We start from the raw sequence: 18110 nt of genomic DNA on the forward strand, positions 1-18110 counted from the left end.
ATTTAACCCCTTATATATATTCACCTTATTTTTTATATATCTTGAACAGTTTAGATGTAAAAATGTATTGATATATCTATGTTAAAAGCCTTTGAGCTAAATATATATCTAGGGATATGAAATTATATTTATATGACGGATATATATCACATATTATTTGATTATTTAAATATTTTGAACGAGTGATTTATCAGCATGCAAAATAATATATATAATAAATTCCATATATATGGTATATATATGACGTAACATATATGAAGCTATGAACAAATTATTATATAGTGTATAGATATGAATTTAAATTTCAAATCCTATAATATGATATTGATATCATATATACACATATATAGAAATGTCATATATATAATACAGTACAAGTGTATTGTAGCATATATCTATATCATAATATGTTATAAGATTTATACATATTTTTTATGCTGTATATTAGATTAATATGATATAGATATAAATATAAATTTATAAATGTACATACATAGTCCCCTAGATATATGTCAGGAGTCCCTATATAATATATATATATAAGTCTTATGATATATAGTGATATATATATATACATTTGTCTATATATAAGGAAAAGTTATTTATTGAAGTGAACGTATGTACAAATATTGCACACCTGGTGACATATTCCCAATCCCGCTATAATATACGTATAATTTAGCTGAAAATATATATAATAAAGCAGTGTTGTTGTGAATGAAAACATATAGCCAGCCATATACAACATCTTTTATATATATATGCTATTTGTATGATTCTGTAAGATATATTCAATATATATGTATGTATACATACATATAACATATACATATATATATATATATATATATATATATATATATATATATATATCTGTATATATATATATATATGATATATATATATATATATTCATATATACAGTAATCCTCTTATTGCCCGAGAATATATGTATCAGGTTTATATGGAGAATGAGTGAGAAGATCATAAACCATATATATATGTCTCACTGATATATATATTGTGTCAATATAAAAATATATCGTCCTATATCATATAATATAATACACTATATATATATATAAGCTATTATTTTTCATTGGTAATAAATAAATGAATCACGTACATGCATATATCTATCTATATAATATATATATATATATATATATATATATATATATATATATATATATATATATATATATATAAGAAGCAAAACAATATCATATATCCTATCCTCGTATAGCTTATTTTCAATGTCGATATTAGAGGATGATTTTGTTTTATATAGTGTCAAATCCTAGCCTATATATGACCATTTCATATATATCCATATATATATATATTTAATATTCCAATATATATATATATATATATATAATGGTAGATGCCCGATCTATATGATCGGAATGGGTATATATATACTGACAATACTTCTATATATAATATATATCAAGGATTACATTTTCTATGCTGTGGGTTTCGGCTGCCGATTTTACCGAGTCGAGACCCACCACCAGGTGGCAGTGGGTACCGGCAGGCGGATACAACAAGATGGCGTAACCAACCTGACAAAACCGACCTAACAACCTTAGGGTCGGCGTGCCCGGTCCTGGCAGGGGGCTTCACCCCTGGACCCCACCGACCTAGGTCGCCACCAAAACTAACGAAACCAACCTAACCTAACACAGGACGGGCGTGTCCTTACCTGGCGGGGCTTCCTCCGGACCCCCAGATGGGCCGTGAAATTAGTAAATATATAACTATTCGAAATTGCACGTACCTCACTCGAAGTCGGAATCGTCTGAGAAATCCGTACTGGCCGGTTTCGGTGGCTCCATTTTTCTTCGTTTTGGCGCTGGGGCACTGGCTTTCGGCGGGATCTGGACAACTGGAACTGGGGGAACAGGACCTCGTGTAATTGACCAATCCGTTTGGATGGCTGCGTCCCGTGATTGTTGTGTTTCGGGAACATTAGACCGCATTTTGGCGGGTGTTGAAACGGCTCTATTCAAGGGATATGCACGTTTAATTAATTCCAGAAAAGCTTTAAAGGGGCAAGGGACATTAGTTAAGTAACGTTTTTTAATACAATACATAGAAAAATATGAATTATACATGGTTTTTACGGTACCGCTTCTAGGCAAAACATTACGTTTCAACACCCGCCATGTGGATTCTATTGTGTTTGTGTGTATGCTTGTATCGTCGGGATCAACAAAATGTAATGTGTGATTGATGTTAAGGTGTGTTTTGAAATGGTGATTTAAAGTGTGGTATGATTTCCAACAATCTGAAATTACCGTTGATTCTGGGTGTATGTTTTTCAATTAAAATTGGAAGTAATGTTTCTTGGATCGGTCTGGTACAACTTGAAAGAATGTTTCTTTTGTTTCGCGGTCAATCCCATTCCGAGAACCCAACAACCTTCGACACGTCTGCCTTTGTTGAATTTCCTCTTTCCAAATTTGATTCGTCAATTTCCACGATGTGTCCTGGCCCCGATTTTCCGGTTGTCCTGAATCAAAATATCGATACAAACTTCCCGGCAGAAATTAAACCAGTCTACTAAGGTATTGGGAGACCCAATATCCAAAGTCATCCAGACATATTTCTGGGGAAGTTCATGGATCCAGCTGTGAATCAGCACCAAAATGCTTTTGAAAGAAAGGTGGAACCCAAAAGAAAGAGCCAGACCGGATGGATGTAATTTTCCGACATCGTTGGAGGTTACATCGCCAAATGAAGCTTTGGCCATGCTTGATCAGGACGACGGTGCCTTCGTCACACTGAAATCGCCAAGTAGGCCACTTTTCATAAGGTAAACGAGCAACGAACGCTCTTCGTGGCACAAAACTCCTAAGTCCATGAGGGTCACTGGATTCTTAGATGCAAATTCGCTGGGTAGGATACGTTACGCAAGTAGCCATGTTTGCAAGGCTTGAACCCGGAAGAGACTGGAAGGTCGCGGGCAAGAGCAGGTCTCGGGGCATGTCGGGTCGGGTCGGTGGGACTCTCTCATTTCGGGTCGTTGGTCGTCAGCTGTTTAGGTAGAACTACTTACCTTGGCGGAGGATCTCGACTTCGGGAAGAATGAGTTAAGTGCCCAGCATACGAAACTGTAATCTACCCATATATATATATATAATATATATATATATATATATATATATATATATATATATATATATATATATATATATATATATATATATATATATATATATATATATATATATATATATATATATATATATATATATATATATATATATATATATATATATATATATATATATATATATATATATATATATATATATATATATATATATATATATATATATATATATATATATATATATATATATATATATATATATATATATATATATATATACATATATATATATATATATATATATATATATATACATATATACATATATACATATATACATATATACATATATATGTGTGTGTGCCATGTATATAATAAGAAATCACAAGAATAAGTGTGTGGTTTTGCTTATTAGCAGAAGCCACTGGGAAGATTTAAATTCAAACGACAGAGTGCCAGAAGTTTTCGTGTTGCAAATAGCAGCATCTTCAGGGCACCCAAAGATAATGTTAAAATGCACGTGGTTATGGCACGTCTATCATTTCAATTTGAACTTTCCCAATGGTTGAGGCTAATATATATATATATATATATATATATATATATATATATATATATATATATATATATATATATATATATATATATATATATATATATATATATATATATATATATATATATATATATATATATATATATATCTATATATATATATATATATCAAATGTATATGTATATATAATATATATATATATATATATATATATATATATGTATATATATATATATATATATATATATATATATATATATATATATATATATATATATATATATATATATATATATATATATATATATATATATATATATATATATATATATATATATATATATATATTTATATTATATATATATATATATATATATATATATATATATATATATATATATATATATATATATATATATATATATGGTTATATATATATATATGACTATTTATCACATCACCATAAAGATATACACAATCAAAAGAAGCTACAAACGTCCTTTAATATCAATTACTCACACCTCCGAAGTAATATATTTTTATATATGTTACGAAAGGGAATTTTAGTTGATATTAAGTCCACCGTCCCATGAGGTCGTACCAGCGACGGACGAGAATCAGGACTACAGTGACACATTAACCAGTCGGCCACAAGAGAGGGTATAAGTGAATACCATCTCCATCAACCCACCCGTCGAACTCCAGGTGTTTTGCGTTTGGAGGCGATATCCACCCACCTCTGCCATGTTGACCGTGTGGTGCGTGCGACAAACGCACCCACGGGTCAACATGGCAGGTGGGTGGATATCGCTCAAACGTCACCTGAGTTCGGACGGTTTGATGGGAGATGGTATTCACTTATACCCTCTTCTGTGGCCGACATTTTTAGTGTGTCACTGTAGTCCTGATTCTCGTCCGTCGCTGGTCTAATTTCATGGACGGTGGACTTATTATCAACTAAAATTCCCCTTCGGTAACATATATGAAAATATATTACTTCCGAGGTAGAGTAATTGATATTAAAGACGTTTAGAAGCTTGATTATATATATATATATATATATATATATATATATATATATATATATATATATATATATATATATATATATATATATAGTGTGTGTGTGTGTGTATGGCGCAGCTGAGAGTTTCATACAACAGTATCCTTGCTTCAGAGAACTTGATTGCGCCGTGTGTATCGAGGGCAGACGTGTTGGAGGTCTCTCTAGCATTTTTTTTACCAAAAAAGAGGGGTTCTTCGCTCTTGGTGATTATACCTCTCATAGAAGGCAATGTGCTGATAGTGCCTCTATGTAATACCCGGCTCGTAATAATTAATGTTTGTATGGCCTGGGAAAATAACAACAATTTTGATCAGTACTGCATGATCCTAGGTGAGTTACACAGCATTATTCACGATTCTACTGCTAATCATATTTGTATAATTGGGGACCTTAATTCTCATCCCACAAAACAATTTTATAACGAACTTACTCGCTTCTGTCAAAATCACGCTCTCCAAATTAGTGATGTAATGCTTCTCTCTCCCTCCTCCTATACCTATGTACAAAATAGAATGGATACAATTATAACCTCCTGGCTGGACCACTGCATCACGTCCCCAAAACTTCATGATTCTAGTGTGACCTGCAACATTCGCTATGTTCTTGCAACGGGCTATGATCACATTCCCTTACAGGTGTCATTCAGTACCCCATCCCTTCCTACCGTGAACCCCCTAACTGATCGCCCACCTGCTGTTAACTGAGATTTAAAAAACCAACAGAAAACCAGATCCTTTAGGGAAACCACGGGAACCAGGCTGTGGTCAATATTTCAACCGACAGACGCCTTACTGTGCACTAACGCAGAGTGTAGAAATGACAATCACAGGAGAGATCTGAAAGAATTCTATTCAAATATAATTTCCGCTATGCTTGCCTCCGGCAGGGATACCTTTAGATCTCGTCAAAGCAATTCTCGTAATATACTGGATGGAATGACTTGGTTAAGGATCTATGTACACATTCGCGAGAAATGTTTTTACTGTGGAGGCAAAATGGTAGCCCAAGGGAAGGACACTTTCCATTGCTAGTGAGGCAGGCAAGAGAGCAGTTCAAGCTTCCTCTTAAGCACTGCAGACTGAATGAAAAGCAACTAAGAGCTGAGGCAGTGTCTAGAAAATTAGAAGCTGGCTATTACCCTCGTCTTTGGAAAGACATTCAATCCCTAAATCCCAAAACTGAAATACTATCACAGAGAGTAGGAGATGCCGTCAGTGACGAGGCTATCGCAAGAATGTGGGGCGATCACTTCAGCACTATCCTGAATTGCACAAACAATCATAACTCCTGAGGATATGTAGATAACCTCCTTACTGATAATATTCAGTTTCATTTCGCCGATCGTATAACGCCAGATAACATCAGCAATGCCACAAACAACCTACCTAATAATAAATCGTCCAGCTGCGATGGTCTGCCTGCTGAAGCTTTGAAATTCTGCCATCCGGTAATTTACATTTTGCTAGCTGTTCCATTTAATGCGTGCATAATTCACCGGTTTTTCCCAGAGTCCCTACTCTTAGTTCATTTAATACCATTAATAAAAAACAAGCTAAAGGATGCAGCCGACCCTGGCAATTATCACCCGATTGCAATTACTACGATTGTTTTGAAGATACTTGCGTCCGTTCTCCTAGTGAGACTTCTCCCCCTTTCTACACACTATTGACAACCAGTTCGGTTTTAAAGCAAACCACTCAACCGACACCCGCATCTGCATCCTGAAAGAATTGCTGAACTATTACATATCATCAGCCTCTCCTGTTTTCCTATGTTTTGAAGATGTGAGAAAAGCATTTGACAGAGTAAACTACCTGAAGCTCTTCCTGAAGCTGCACAAACGAGTCACACCTCTATGTCTAACTGGCATTTTATGTTGGTTCTCCACAGAGCAATTCTGTGTCAAATGGGGTAACGTATCATCGTGCACCTATGGCTCCCTAAATGGGCTCCGGCAAGGGTGCATTCTCTCTCCATACCTGTTTAACATGTACACAGGTGCCCTGAATGTCAAACTGAACTCACTCCCAGTAGGATGCACTAGCAATGAAACAACAATAAACAACCTCTGTTACGCCGACGATATGGTTCTGATTTCCCCATCAGTGCAAGGTCTCCAGCGACTCATCGAAACCTGTCCCCAATATGCAGGGAAATTTGATATGCTATACAACGAAACCAAGATCCGGTGTATGTCGCTGGTCCCGAGACCACTTAAGCATATTGCAGAACCACTAATTTTCCTCGGAAATCATCGTCTGGAATTCGTGCATGAATTTCCGTATTTGGGCCACATTATCACGGACGACATAAAAGATACGGCAGACATAGAACAGAGGCGTCGTAAACTGTGTGCAACTGGCAACATGATTGCAAGGAGGTTTGCCTTCTGTCACCCAGACACGAAACTGCTGCTCTTCCGCTCGTACTGCTACAGTATATATGGGTGTTCCCTTTGGCGATACCCGAGAGACCATGAGACGTATCACTGTTGTTCATAATGACATTCTGAGCCACCTTACAATTTTACAAACACTCCTCGCTGTCACTCCGCCACGCAGATGTTCATAGAAAACCGCCTGGATAATTTGAAAATCATTGTGAGGCGAACAGTGTCCAGTATGATCACCCGACTGAGAAACAGCAGCACTTCGTTCATACAAAGCATCCTAAGCAGTGAAGCAAGAAGGAGATCTAAATTGTGGGAAAGATGGGATAATGAGGCGCCTGTCCCTTAAATTACTTATTCTCCATTTTTGCAATTATGAAGTGTCATCTCCAGAATCTGTCATTATTATTATTATTATTATTATTATTATTATTATTATTATTATTATTATTATTATTATTATTATTATTATTCTACATTTCTTGTTATTATTTGTATTTTTCCTTTTTTATTACTACTGTGAATAATATCATTGTACAGTTTGGCAATTTTCAATTCTCGTATTTACCCTTCTGGACCTGACTTATGTAACTATCTGAGGTCCCTAGCTGGAAATTAATCGTCTGCAATCTGTATTTTTAGTTGTTATAATTTTTAATATTTTTTTTGCTATCATTCTCCATATAATTACTGTCATTACCATTATTATGAATTCTATTTTTTCTACCTCTTCAACAACTGTGTGGATACTGCTGATTATTATTTTTATCATGTTATCTTATGTATCTAGGTTGTGTGTATTGTATTTGTATATTCTACCTGTATGTATATGGCCCTGAGCTGCAATAAAGAATATTATTATTATTATTATTATTATTATTATTATTATTATTATTATTATTATTATTATTATTATTATTATTATTATTATTATTATTATTATTTACTTGTTTATTTATATGGTTATTGCATCAACCGTTGAATCCAAGGGGAAGATAAAGAAAAAAGCTTCTCGATTCATGGTGGAATTTGAATCCATGCAATCTGGGGAGATTGCCGTTAGCACATACTAGAGCTACAAAAACAGATGACCACATATTTCACCTTATACGTACCTTTGGAATTAAGATACATTTAACCAAACTATATAATCAATTTTCCTGAGAAGCAGCCTCATGCTATTGGCCGTTGACACTTAGTATGCAACACTATTTCCTTCAACTGTTTTAAATATGTTGTAGTCTTTAAGCCCTCATTTAAATACAGCTAATCTTGCCTGTTGAAAAAAAGATTGCATATTGTAAAAAAAATCAAAGATCTCAAGTCAAATAAATGAAGTTTTTCATAAGTGGATTTAGCATAGAATACGCAATTTCTATTTGCAAAGACGAAAAGAAAATAAAATCAGCTGAGACAGATTCGTGTAAAATCAATTCAAAGGTATTGGAAAAATTTACATAGGTTGAAGTAAAGTGTCCTGAACAAACTTGGACAGCGGGGCCATGTTTTATGTATTAGGGTCCATAGGCTTCTTGACCTGCTCCTCTTCTTGACTTTTCTCTTCTTATTTCAACTTTATTGTTCTTTGTTACGTACTCAAAAATTTTTAAAAGATTACTACATTAAATTTGTTACAGGGAATGTGTAAAAGTACAAACATTATAACAATCATCCACAGATATGATATAAATATTTGTTCGTAACTTATATCTATAATTAGACTGAATATATTCATATATAAATAACACACAAAAAGTGTGTATAGTTTTCAATAAGAAAAAAAGGACGAATATTATTAGTTTATTTGCGAAGTATCTTTTTCTTTACTTTTGGCCAGCTGATAAGAAAATTAAGAACCCTATCAATAAATAATATCTCTCACGGAATACTGATGTTAACGACAGCAACTTACAAATTTTATCCCGTTCAATGTAAAAAGTTAAGAAAACTTTCCAATTATAAGAAAACACAAAACCGCAAAATTTACCCTGTAATAATTTTCAGTATTTCAGATTAAATGTTTTAATGAAGGTTTAAGATGGATAACAAAATTCCTCAAAGACCAAGATCCTACTTAGATTAGCACATTGAAAGGTTATGAAACATCGGAACACTTAACATTGGAGACAAAACTGAACAGGTGGAAATTCTGATGTTTTGAACCCCAGACCTTGAATAGATGCAAAAGACACAAATGCAGGAGAATGATGGTTTATAAACAAAGTACAATACTCAGCAAAAAAAATTGTTCCACCTAAATAAAAAGTAGGATTATTGTAGAAAGGATATTTTCTCATCGTCCCTTTTCGAATCGTTGACTCATATGTATTTTGATGTGACCTTCATTTGTGCTATTCACCATAAAATAATCATCACACTTCCATCACCTTGACGGATCTAAAATCTCATTTGCATAGTGATTAAATGCATTCAACCTGCAACATTTGTGCAGTTTACCCGTGCTCTAGATCCCAAAACAATTGCGAAAGTGATTGGGATTTGCCCAAACAATCATTGTTGTCACCAACATAAGTAAAATCTATATAGTTTTTCATCCTCTTTCATACGGTTGTTGAATTTCTGAATGTGCTAACTACACAGACTACACCAATCCTCACTGATCATGCAGTAAAAACTATTAAATACAATAGGATGAGAAGATTTATATAACTATATAAAATCCATTTCATGTTTCAGTAGTTGTTATTCTAATTTATTATTCCCGTAGTAAGTTCTATTTCGCATATTGAAGCTTATATAATTTTAAAACGGATAATGCGCTCTTTTCATTCTTGCAGGTAGTTGGGGCCGCAAAACTGTCCTCCTTTCAGTTTCATTCTGCCAGATACAACACATTTGATCTGTTGTCTGAGGTAGTTGAGTCATCTTAGATGTCTTACTTCGTAAAGGTGATCATGTAACCCTGTTCAAGAACCCAGCCTTGTACCGTGTAAATTAGTGTGTGTACAGTGAAGTTCACTGTAGACACACACACACACACACACACACACACACACATATATATATATATATATATATATATATATATATATATATATATATATATATATATATATATATATATATATATATATATATATATATATATATATATATATATATATATATATATATAACAGTGGACCCTTGCTCGTAAAAAGCAACTAGTGAAAATGGGATTTTCCAATTTGCTTAATACACGAAAAAGTAGCGTCGCAAGTTATGTGTCACGTACTCCTAGGGTGACTTGTAGCTTTGCTAAATCATTTTTAAATCCTGTGTTTATTTTTTCTAAGTACTCTAAAAGGATTCAAGATCAAAGTAATTTAACTACTAATTTTCATTACTCCATGTGCTAAGTAAAGAATCTTAGCATATTTTCAGTCATACGGATATTTAAATAATTTATGTCAATTGCGTAACGGTTAGTAGAATCAAGTTTAGCACCAAAATCATGAGAACCAGTTATACTGTAGATATGAAACATTTCAGTCACATACACTGAACTGAGATAATCATGGGTACCTCTGTTCGTGTATTTCGAATTGTCACTAAATATGAAATTAAACCAAATTCTGAAATTCGCTTCTGGTGCAGATATAGACTTACAAAGGTTTCCAAGCCGTCGATTTGTGAAGGAATGTCTATAACAAGGAGACGTGAGGGAAAGGACTCCTTTGAGAGGATGGCGGTCTTTTGCAATTCCTTTCTGCTTCAATCATGGATTCATTTTAACTCTCTCCTCTCAACTTTCTGGAAGCAATATTCTCTGTTTGGATATCCGAAGACTTCCACATTCCAGTAAATGACGGGACAGAGTGAGAAAGAGAGGCAAAGAGAGAAACAGGAAGCTATTGTTGATGCAATAGTCGTCTCTTACTTTTTTAGGGGAAGTAAAAATAAAAGGCCTATTTCTGCCGTTTGTTTTGACTCGAATCTGTTCTCAATTTTCATGTCATTATTTATTTTTAGTCGTTGATTTTTCGCTGAAAATTATTAAAGATCCTAAATGAGCACTTGTCTTCTGTTTATGTCAGGAAATTCTTTAAAACAACATCAATATGATATTAAATTTCAATGTAAAATTCAGCTGTACATGCACAAATTTTTATAGAAAGGATATTTGAAGGTGACGTATATATTTGTATTAATATAAATATTTAATCGTTGATTTGAAGAGTTTTACCCAAATATAAATGTTTCCTTCTAAAGATAAGTCAAACCTTCAGGTTAAGTTTAACATAATCACTACTCTTTCTTCCTATTATTTTATTATAAACTTTCATATCTTTACCTTAAATGAAGACTTTCGTGGTTTCCATATAATTTATTGGTTTGAAAAATAATGGAACAATGAAGAGACGTATTCTGTTGATTTACATCATACGTAAAAAGTAAAGTTTAGATTAATGGAAATCTAGAACAAAAGCTCTCTCTAGCAAGATGAAATCTATTGTGTAAGAAATTAATTAGTGTTTCATCGATGTCTAGAAAATTTTCCACTAGTTCTTCTCCGGGGGTTTCTTGTGGGGGTGGGGAATTCCTATAAGAAAGTTAAGAAAGTGATAGAACAATAACGGAGCAACTTTTTCTTTGAAAAAGTCTTCAAGTTAACCATTCATATTTTCCACTTATGAGATAAAGGCAGAGGAACAGGGGGAAAATTAATCAAAAAAGTATAACTGAATAAGTTAATTAAAAGAAGGTTTCGGAGAATCTACGTCAGAAGTATTTTAATTTGAAAAGAATGTAACAGTGCTCGCTTTATCTGAAGCTCCGATTTAAAAGGAAAATATTCTTCCGTTTTCTTAAAAGAAAATTTGAAGCTATTAGCAGCAGTGTGGATAACATTGACTAACCTATACCATAGCGGTGAATTCACTCATATGTAACAGCTTTACATTTCAAAACGAAATGCTGAAGAAGAAGCAGAACAATGTGTTTATAGCTAACAATTTCATTGCCAAGATATTCTCCTTACCCGTGGACTGTTTAACAACAAATTTCAATAGCCATCCTACATCAAGGGAAAGCAAAGGGCGATGTTTGCGGTTATGGCTTTAAAATTTAAAGTTTAAAACGGCCAATCATTAGTTAGTTGCTATTGTTATGATATTGTTGTGAAATTCGAAAAAAAATATACGAAAAAAATGAAAAATAAGAAGTCTGTTATCGTATGAAAAAAACAATTGCATAAGTTGTTGGCATGAAGAAAAGTATCCTTTTAATCTCAAATAATGATTAAAATGTGTTTTTTTACGTAAAATTATATCAAACCTACAGGTACTTATCTTCTGAGGCAAAAATGTTTTGAACAAAAAGGTCCACGACAAAGGGGTAACTACAATTTTGCAAAGTTTACAATAGGACGTGCTTCATGTCTCATTTTCTTGTCATTGTGCTTTTACTGCAGGCGCTCTAAAAGAATCAATATCATTCCATTGTGTCATAAGTTGTTGTTTTAGCTGTATTAATACCAATTATTATTATATATTTACACTAATTATGATGAAATTTATAAGGTAGATACTTCATGGGATGCCGATTAATTTTCACTTTTATTTTTCTCTTTCACATATTTTTTTTCTGTATCACATATCAATTAGAAGAACAATACTTTAGAATTGTTTATGATGTGGTGCTGACAGGATGTTGGCATTCGGCAGTATGAGCCAGTGGTATTGTCCAAGGAACTTTTGACCTTAACTCATATTTTAAAGCCACTTGTCAGTTGAATGGTAAAATAGATTTCTTCATTGGTTTAATGAGACTTTAAATGTAGGTTAACTTGAGGCATATTGAATCATTTTTTTTTCAAATATTCACGAATTTGGTTGCTGTGTACCAAATGTTTTCATTTTTTTTAACTTGGAAAGCTATTGGTCTCTTGTGTCTCAAGTATTGTTTCAGATATAAATAACAATGGTCTATTTTCCATGGTTAGAAGTTACTTTAACGTTAAGACAATATTCATCAAAATTTCCTTTCCAATGTAAATAATTTGAGCCACCCATTTGGTAATAAGCAATTTAATGTTACTCGTTTATTTGGGTATGCCAGTTTCATTTATTGTGCAAGTAACTATTTCCTATTATAGTGTGACGCTATATTAGCTTGAGAAGGATGAGTTTGAAGAATAACTGAATATTTTCCGTAATTTTCGAATGCGAGGGTGCACTAGTTATATTACTAATGCCAATATTTATGATATTAGGATGTTGTTGGAAATGATTATTTAAAGGCAAAACTTGTTAAACATAGTAACCACAAATCTGTTAAGTACACTGTTTCACGTTCACCGTCGTCATGTTTTGCTCTTCCCTAGCAACATTCAGTTCAATGTGTGACCCTGCCTACACGAGTTATGGTAGAAGAAACTCTTTAGCCTTGGCGAGCGACTCTTCTAGGAAAAGAACACTCCAGAATCAAACCAGCAGGTGGATGGGACCCTTTAGCCTTGGTAGGCAACCCTTCTAAGAGAAGGTTGCTTTGAATACAAACCTTGTTCTCCAACCTTGGACACTGCTATAGCCATTTGTACTGTGTCCTTCCGTGGTCTTGGGTTTGAGTTCTCCTGCTTGAGGATACAATCGGGCATTTTTTTTTTTTTTTCAGTTTTTTTGGAAAAGTGTGTAGAGCAGGGTGACAAGAAAACAAAAGTTACTTTTGGGATTATCAGGAAAGCGCCTTCTTCTTTACGTAATCTTTTCCTTGAGCTTTCTATTATTCCTAAATCCATCCTGACTGCCCTCTCCCAGCGAATTTCTTTTTTGCCTTACAAGGTGCTGCAGCTCTACCTTGTCGACCAGTTACTTCCGGTGTTTTTTTAATGACATATGGTTAGCTTTATTCATAATTTTAATGGAATATTGTAAATAATGTAAATATTGTTGTTGATGCCATTGTTTGTTGTTTCATTGGATTTTACTTTACAGCTCCCCCTGCAAGATGACATCCGCACCTGCAATCGGGTGCGAATGCCGATAACAGCAAAAATGAGCGAAGAAAACGCTCGACTTTACTCTGCTTTGCTACAACTGTTAGCTTACTTTACTTGCAAAATTCTGCTGCAATACTGATCAATGACAAACTGAAAGTTTACCCTAGGTGCAGAGTACAATTTAGAACATACAATAAGAAAGTACCCTTACTTGGAAAGTAATTATTGCTGAAATACTTCAAAAATGATGATTCTACAATTGCTTTACTAGCTTAACTCTACTGAGGGTAATAAGGCACTCAACAAAATAAACAAAGAACACTTCAAAGGCACAAAATAACAAAATAACAAAATTAAAAGGCAGGATGTAAAATAAAAACAAATGTAAATCAACTAACTGCTTACTGCTATGCTGGAAGTACATGCATGCAGTTAGTTGTGCTTTGAAGAGGCGGTATAAATGACAATACAGCGTTGGTTTCAAATGATATCCCCTTTACTAGGAATTGTAATGACAATATTGAATTAATCTTTTCAATTGACGGACAATAATTCTCTACAAACTCGAGTAGCTAATAGCTCAAGATAGCCCTAAATTAAGTGACAGGAGTTTGACAGTTTGCTGAGCGAGCGAGGTAAAGAGATTATTCACGAGTTAATTCGCTAAACTTAAACAACGCTAAATTTATACTTCCACGGCCTACAACTCGGGCGTAAGCTATAAATAGATACTCGCTCGAAGTATGAATGGGAAAATAAACAAATGAAAGGGGACAGGACAGGAATAGATTTCTCCACAAAACAAAACAAAAGGAAAAATAAATAAATAAATAAAAGAAAAGAAAACCAAACAGAATGACATAAGTGAAAGAGCGGCGTGAACTGCTTACTGAATGCGGGACACGTCGCTGGTATTACAAAGGTGACGTTAAAACTCACAAGGGCAGGAGTCTTGTGACTCAAGATTTGTTAACAAATAGAGAAAAAAAATAAATAAAAGAGTAAATGATATACACAGAAGAGCCAATGATAATGGAGTGAGGTATTTATTGTTTATGTAGGAATTTAACGTCCGTTGCCAATAGACGACGGCCAGGACTATCTCTCAGTCCCAGGGCTGGAAAAGGAAACCCAAAGGGCGCGACCCTTCAGGAAGAGCTGGCATGCATGCCTTGTGCCAAGGTACGGGCACAAAGGTGTGCCACTTCCCACTCTGTATCCCTTACTGTTTCATAGTAAAAACAATTAATGCATTTTAAACGGGATGATGTCCCATATTTTAACTGCCTCTTGTGGTGGTAATTAAGGAAAAGTGGAAAAGAAAGATCGGCAGAGAAGGATGAGGGATAGAAGTTTCATAAGAAAGGAAGAAGATAGTGGAAGGCCTTAACATCCTCTTTTGGATGAGAGGTGCCAAGACTTTCGAAAGATGATGAGGTGGCACTATGCCAAGTTTGCTCAGGTGCCAGAAGAGCTCTGGAGCTCTTTGTGGACTACCTGCGATCACCCACACCCGTGGTAATTCCGCTGCGAACCTCTCCTCCTTGGACCGTTGTCCTTGGCAGGGGAATCGGAGGGCCCGAGGCCAAAGGGCAGCAAGGGGTGCCATCTGGGACAGCTGCTGCAACAACTGACACAGGAATTTTGTTCACCAGCTCGGACATTAATTGGCGCAGCCCGCAGAGTTCATCGGCCCAGCGGGGTAAGGCAGAATAATGACTCATGAAGGGATCTGCGTTGGGCGGCGAGAGAGAGGAGACGGACGGAGGGGGCGTGGTTGACTCGCATGCAGTGGTGACCAGCTCAGGCACGGGTTGCGAATCCATGCCTCTGGGTGAGGCACTGCTGGGGTCAAGAGAACCCGTCTCTCTTGCTACCGACACTGGCAGCGGCACCAGGCTGGGCGAAGAGAGGGGGTTTGGAGTTAAATCCCTTGGAGGGGGACCAGGGCAGCACTCTAGCACTGATGTTAGCACTGGTGCTAGTAGCGATGTGGTAGTTGTCTCGTCTGTCTGGAAGGATGGAGATTGGCACTGCTCAGTGTGCCCAAGTGGCATTGGCAGAGGAGTTGATGGACGAGATTCTCCTGAAGGGAGATCTGGCTGGGGCCTCGGCACTGGCACTGAGGCTGTGCCTGGCACGGGACTCAGATCTGGACGATTATTTGGGGAATTTGGACCCTGGAATTGTCGTGGTTTTGGAGGGAGACGTAAAGTCCTGGCCCGGGAGGACGTCATAGCCTCCTGGAATGTGTTCCGCTACAGTGAGACAAAGCGTCCTAGCTCTGCGGGGTCTGGTGACCTTCAGTTGGACCGTAGGGAGGATCATTTTGTAGCGATTCACTCCCTCAACTGTTACTAAGTCCCACCTGTTTATCACTGCGCCATACGGAATTCTGTCTTCCCATATGAGGGAAATCTGGGCGCCCGAGTCATCGAATGCCGTGACTCGCTGCGCTAGATACTTAGCCCCAGGCGGGGCTACATAGATGGGACCTTCTGCAGGAGGACCCAGGGACTTGGGATTAGTCACCGCTAAGGCGGCAGAGGCGGGTATGGAGTTATGATTAGGCATTTCACCCATGTTGCGGAATGCCCATAGATATTGCGAGAGGTGCAGCAAGTTTTACTATAATCACTTCGCACTGTCCCTGAGGAGGGCGCAGGCGTGTTATGTGATAGGGGGTGGGGAGAGGGATTGGCATTTATAGGGAGCTTATTCTGGCACTGGTCGGTGGGATGCCCGATCTTATTACAGTACCCACATACTGCGGGTTTCGATGATTGCCCATTCTTCTGCTGAGGGGCACCTGAGAGCCAGGAGGGTGGCTGAAGCTTCTTCTTCAGGAAGCTCTCTTGCAGGTGTTAGGTATCCCAGACGTCAGCTAACCTGCAGCAATCTGCTAAGGTCGTGGGCTCCTTCCCGGCAATGTGCGTGGTGAGGGCTGGAGGGGCGTAGAGTAGGAAGGGCTCTATCTTCATTTGTTCAATGGCCTCATTGAGGATTGTAACCCCCACAGACTCAAACCATTTGGCATGGGCGCGCTCGGACTGGTAGGCCCAGTCTGCCCAGGTCTGGTTTAATTCCTTAGCTTGCCCTTGCCAGCGCCTCCTCCAGCGTTCATGGGTTATTTCGTATGCCTTGGTGATAGTCTGGTGGACGATGTCCCAATTTTCTTGCTCCTCCAGCGGGAGAGCTTTGTAGGTAATAAGGGCCTTCCCTCTAAGGAACTTGCCCAACACCAGGGAGAGTCTGGCGGCACTCAGGGGGCAGGCCTTTAAGACCGTCTCGGCGGTGTCGAGCCACACCTTGGGCTCAGCATCCGTCCATTTTGGCATGCAGGCGAGTGCCGGGCTGAAGGCACATATCCCCTGGGTGGCAGGTGGAAGCGAAGGGCCACGTCGTTGCAGCAGCGCGAGTTCATGGGCACACTTCTTGTCCCTTTCTTCCCTTTCCGCAGCCTCTCGTTTCTCTTGAACCACTCTCGCTGCTTCTCGTTCCTGTCTCTCTGCTTCTTCTTGTTTCTCTTGAGTCAGTCTCTCTGCTTCTCGTTCCTGTCTCTCTGCTTCTGCTTGTTTCTCTTGGGCTTCCCTTTCTGTCTCTCTTTCTGCCTTTATCGCATCCATCCTTTCCTGTACCCAATCTTTTAGTTCTTTCCCGGAAAGGCCAAGTTCCTTCCTGGAGGACATGAAGAACTTAAAATCTTCGCTCTGCTGATATCTGGCCGTTATTTTGCGGGTGGGAGAGGACGCAAGTATTACACAAAATCAATTTTCCAGAGGGAGGGGAATTTGGAAATTTTCCCAAAGGACGTATGAATGATCGCCCACCCTGACGCAGCAGGCTACAGCGGGAAATTAGAAGTTGGAATTCTCTGGTCTCCCAAGGTACCGACAAAATGGGCTGACTTGGTGACGAGATTGGAATAAATAGGTCTCCCAAAATACCGACGAAGCAGGCTGATTTGGGGACGATAATTAGCAAATGATTGGTCTCCCAAGGTACCGACAAAACGGGCTGACTTGGGGACGAGATTGG

The 18110-nt window shown here is 36.8% G+C and overlaps 1 protein-coding gene across 1 annotated transcript; it reads right to left on the reverse strand.

Annotated features, from left to right (window-relative positions):
• Positions 1-1784: 1784 nt before the first annotated feature.
• On the reverse strand, positions 1785-16655 carry LOC136842368 (uncharacterized). Its single transcript, XM_067109628.1, has 3 exons — positions 16452-16655; positions 15708-16330; positions 1785-2007 (listed from the first exon to the last, which is right to left on the reverse strand). The coding sequence occupies exons 1-3, from the start codon at positions 16653-16655 to the stop codon at positions 1785-1787; spliced, it is 1050 nt and encodes a 349-aa protein (XP_066965729.1).
• Positions 16656-18110: the final 1455 nt, after the last annotated feature.

The sequence above is a fragment of the Macrobrachium rosenbergii genome, chromosome 2 (genome assembly GCF_040412425.1).
Source record: "Macrobrachium rosenbergii isolate ZJJX-2024 chromosome 2, ASM4041242v1, whole genome shotgun sequence".
NCBI lineage: Eukaryota > Metazoa > Arthropoda > Malacostraca > Decapoda > Palaemonidae > Macrobrachium > Macrobrachium rosenbergii.

Coding starts and splice junctions, on each gene's coding strand:
- LOC136842368 (XM_067109628.1), bottom strand. CDS start 16,655: ATGGGTGAAATGCCTAATCATAACTCCATACCCGCCTCTGCCGCCTTA. Junction 16,331..16,451: donor ACAGAATTCCGTATGGCGCA/GTGATAAACAGG, acceptor GTCTCACTGTAG/CGGAACACATTCCAGGAGGC. Junction 2,008..15,707: donor CTGGTGAACAAAATTCCTGT/GTCAGTTGTTGC, acceptor TCCCTTGAATAG/AGCCGTTTCAACACCCGCCA.